The sequence below is a fragment of the Hemiscyllium ocellatum genome, chromosome 30 (assembly GCF_020745735.1).
Source record: "Hemiscyllium ocellatum isolate sHemOce1 chromosome 30, sHemOce1.pat.X.cur, whole genome shotgun sequence".
NCBI lineage: Eukaryota > Metazoa > Chordata > Chondrichthyes > Orectolobiformes > Hemiscylliidae > Hemiscyllium > Hemiscyllium ocellatum.
The window spans coordinates 43244114-43248395 of NC_083430.1; the positions used below are offsets into that span (position 1 = coordinate 43244114).

General features: G+C 41.7%; 1 protein-coding gene across 1 annotated transcript; it reads left to right on the top strand.

Moving 5' to 3' along the window:
- Positions 1 to 307: 307 nt before the first annotated feature.
- On the top strand, positions 308 to 1496 carry LOC132829920 (5-hydroxytryptamine receptor 1D-like). The gene has a single exon (XM_060847340.1). The coding sequence runs from the start codon at positions 363 to 365 to the stop codon at positions 1494 to 1496; it is 1134 nt and encodes a 377-aa protein (XP_060703323.1). The 5' UTR covers positions 308 to 362.
- The last annotated feature ends 2786 nt before the right edge of the window (positions 1497 to 4282 follow it).

Consider the following 4282-nt stretch of genomic DNA (forward strand, 5'->3'; position numbering starts at 1 on the left):
GAATTGACATTTCGATGAGGTCTTATGCTCAAAACGTCGATTCTCCTGTTCCTCGGATGCTGCCTGACCTGCTGTGCTTTTCCAGCACCACACTTTTTGACACTGTTAAAATAACCTCAATTAGGAGTGCTACTATTTGACTTTTGGTATCAGGTTTATAACATTATAAGTTGGATTTCTTCTTTTTCATGAAATAGATTTGAAATATTGGCTGTGAAGATGGATCAACCATCACTCTAAGCAAGAATGACAACAGTTGCCCTTTAGTTTTTGTCAAGAATATGACAGCAGTGCTGCAGGCAAACTGGGCTGGAAACAAACAATGACTCTTATTCAGATCTGCCCAACCAATCTCACTGACGATGGACCACGATAACTCTTCCACTTTAGTTTCTCTTCCAGGTACAATAACTAATTCCTCAGAAAATTCCTCGGCAATGCTAATCACCTGGAATGAAAACAGTCAGTTAGGGCTGAGGATTTCGCTGTCTGTCGTTCTGGGCATCATCACCTTGGCAACCATCCTCTCCAATTCATTTGTGTTTGTCACCATTTGCCTCACGAGGAAGCTCCATACTCCCGCCAACTATCTCATTGGGTCTCTGGCTGTCACGGACCTCCTGGTGGCTATTATGGTGATGCCCATCAGCATTGTCTACACTGTCATCAAGACCTGGACTCTAGGACAGATCATGTGTGACATTTGGCTATCTTCTGACATCACGTTTTGTACTGCATCCATCTTGCACCTGTGTGTCATTGCTCTGGACAGATACTGGGCCATCACTGATGCCTTGGAGTACACGAAGCGTCGCACACCGGGTCGAGCGGGCCTGATGATAGCTGTAGTCTGGGTCATCTCAATCTGCATCTCCATCCCGCCACTATTCTGGAGGCAATCAAAAGCTCTTGATGAACTCAAGGAATGTGTAGTCAACACCGACCAGATATTCTACACCATCTACTCCACTTTTGGAGCCTTTTACATCCCCAGCGTGCTGCTAATTATACTGTACGGCAGAATTTACATGGCAGCCCGATCAAGGATTCAGAAACCGCCCTCAGCCTTCGGAAAGCGCTTCACCACAGTACAACTCATAAGTGGATCAACCGGATCTTCGCTGTGTTCCGTTGGCTTTAACAGCCAGGAAACTCTCCCTCATTCTAGTGAATCTCCTGTCTACCTGAACCACATCAAAGTCAAAGTGTCCGATAGCGTCCTGGAGAGAAAGAGGATCTGTGCAGCTAGAGAGCGCAAGGCCACCAAAACCCTAGGGATCATCCTTGGCGCTTTCATTTTCTGCTGGCTCCCTTTCTTTGTGGTGGCCTTGGTAATGGGCATCTGCAAAGAGGCATGCTGGTTTCATCCTGTGCTCTTCGACCTCTTCACGTGGCTCGGCTATTTAAATTCACTCATCAATCCTGTCATATACACAGCTTTCAATGAGGACTTCAAACAGGCTTTCCAAAAACTCATACGACTCAAACGATGCTAACTGTAAGCCAACTCTATGGTAACAGTGCATTTTTCCTGTCATTTCACATATGATAAAGAGAAAGAGAGACCAATCTACTGAATCTTGTGTTTTTAGGAACATTAATCTGTCTGCATTTATCTCGCACATTGTACGTTTTAGTACTTTGATTTTTTTTTTCCACACAGTTCTGTACAAGGGGATGGTACATTCACCATACTTGATGCATCTAAGTGACATAATTAAGTTAAGCTTTTTTGCATAAGTGTGAACAAGAGAATACAATCGCGATAATGCTGACATTCTGAATTGCACTACAGGAACCTTTTAGAATTTTATTATATTTAAGTACAAGTCTTTTGTTTTATCATTATTCACTCAATGCAGATATTAAATATGCTGTCTGTTAAACAGTGCAATATTTATGGTAAAATATCTTCACTAAAGTAAGTTATATAATGGCATATTGGCATGTCTACTTGTATTGAAAATGTGGACATGTATGACATTGGAAGATACAGCACAAGACATTTCAAACATATCAATGGGAAATATGAAGATTTCACCTAAAACTTGCAGCAGGATACAATTGTTCTGAACTTTTATAATTTTGCATTCTTGTAACATTGTCTGTATTTCTGTAATCATTGACTGCCGGACAGTTTTCTGATGAGGTGGTTAAGCTATGTCCTTCCAGTTTGCAGTAAGATCTTTTCAAAATCAGAAACTTTAATTTGTTCGAAAGAAATTAGAGGTGGCAGAAATCACCTTGGTTATTAATCATTCTTCTGCTTTCAAGGACAGATGCTTTATTCATATACAATCCACAACCATACCAAAATCCTTCGCTTACTAATAGTTTGTGACCAAGTCATCAAAACTGTGATTATAAGAAACTGCAAGGCTGACGCAAGTGACTGTAAAGGGTTAAGTGCAGGCCAGCAAGACTGCAGTTATACTGCAGGCCTCTCTCTGCTTGCCAGACAAAAGTTGAGGTGCATCTAGGAGAAATTTTAACCCATCCCATTCAGGAATTAAAGCTTTAAAAAAAGGCAGGACGGCTTACCCGCAATCAGAATTTTTTTTTACCTCTTTAGAGCAAGTGGCAAGAATGTTTGTCTTTATTCTTCAGATTGAGGACGGGTGCACACTGCCACAATTGTTAGTGGTGGGGAGTTGCTTTGTTTTTTTTCTTTTAGGTGAAAACATAAGGATGTGGATCTGGAAATAGAAGAAGCTCTTACCAGTGCACTGGAACAGCAGGAGGGCTTCTCTTGTCCGTATCAGGAAAGGTTAGACCTTCTGTTCCCACGCTTCCCCCTTCAGGCTTGCAGGGTTGCTCCAAAGACCTGTCACCAATGCTTTAGCATCCAACAGGGCCATTTGACACCTCACCACCTCCACACCACCCCCTGGTGGGAGCCATTAAAATTTCAGGTTGATGACCTTTTTGTTTCTTGACAGGAGCAGACACAAGTGCGTACACTTTATTGACTTTTTAAAAATTTGAAGTGCTCATGCGGCTCAGCAAACCTTTCTAAGCCTAGTTTCACGCTGGACTGGAGCTGTACTCCATTGATTTGGACAACTCATTCTATAGGGAGCCAGTCTTGAGGAGTTAGGAAGATCTGATTTCCCCTTGCTCCCCAACACCTTCTCCAGCTGGACTCTAAAGTATTAGTCTAGTCATTGAAGTCCAGCATTGAGTTTAAAAGCTGCACTTGAGTCACATGGACGTATTGATGCAGATGGGGGGATGCTTTTGTGGAGCCTACAGCACAGTATGGACCAGGAAAGATGAATGGTCTCTTTTTGTGCAGTAAACACTTACTAATGGCCCAATTTTCGCACTAGTTCCACACCTGAAATTCCTTCATATGAACAGAGTCCAGACAGTCTGACTGAAGCTTTAGTGTCTTCGATGTAAAGAATAGGGAGAGGCTGAATAGGTTGGGGCTGTTTTCCCCTAGAGCGTTGGAGGCTGAGGGGTGACCTTATGGAGGTTTATAAAATCAAGAGGAGCATGGATAGGATAAATAGACAAGGTCTTTTTCCCGGGTTGCGGAAGTCCAAAACGAGAGGACACAGTTTTAAGGTGAGAGGGGAAAGATTTAAAGAGGAGCTAAGGGACAACTTTTCACGCAGAAGGTGGTCTGTGCATGGAATGAGCTTCCAGAGGAAGTAGTGAAGGCTGGTACAATTACAACATTTAAAAGACAGCTGAATGGATATATAAATAGGAATGGCTTAGAGGGATGTCAGTCAAATGCTGACAAATGGGACTAGGTTAATTTAGGATTTTCGGATGGCTTGGATGAGTTTGGACTGAAGGGTTTGCTTCTGTGCTATATATCTCTATGATATCTAATGTCCCTATTGTTTAAAGTGGGTTTTTTTATTAGAAAGGTTATTTCACTTTATCTAAAATCTCCTACCTAATGAAATTTTCATTAACTTACATCTCCCTGTGTTTCTTACAAGCACATGCTTCTAATTTGAGGATACCATTCGAGACAGACTGAGCAGGTGATCAGGAAAAGCGAGGAAACTCTTCATCAAGCTAGATTCATTCAGACCAATTCTACACACATTGTTCTGAGTATTTGCTGTTTGCAAAATGGATGCTCTATTTCTTACTGTGATTACTGAATAAGTTGAGTGCCTGGAGGTTGATGAATATCAGATCGAATCCTACTGAGAGGAAAGTTAATTTGAAATCATGGGGGTGATAAATGTTGGAAATCCACTCTGAAATGTTTCATTGAAGGAATTGTCATTTCACAAAAAATGTACTGCTTTTCAAAAGT

Coding starts and splice junctions, on each gene's coding strand:
- LOC132829920 (XM_060847340.1), top strand. CDS start 363: ATGGACCACGATAACTCTTCCACTTTAGTTTCTCTTCCAGGTACAATA.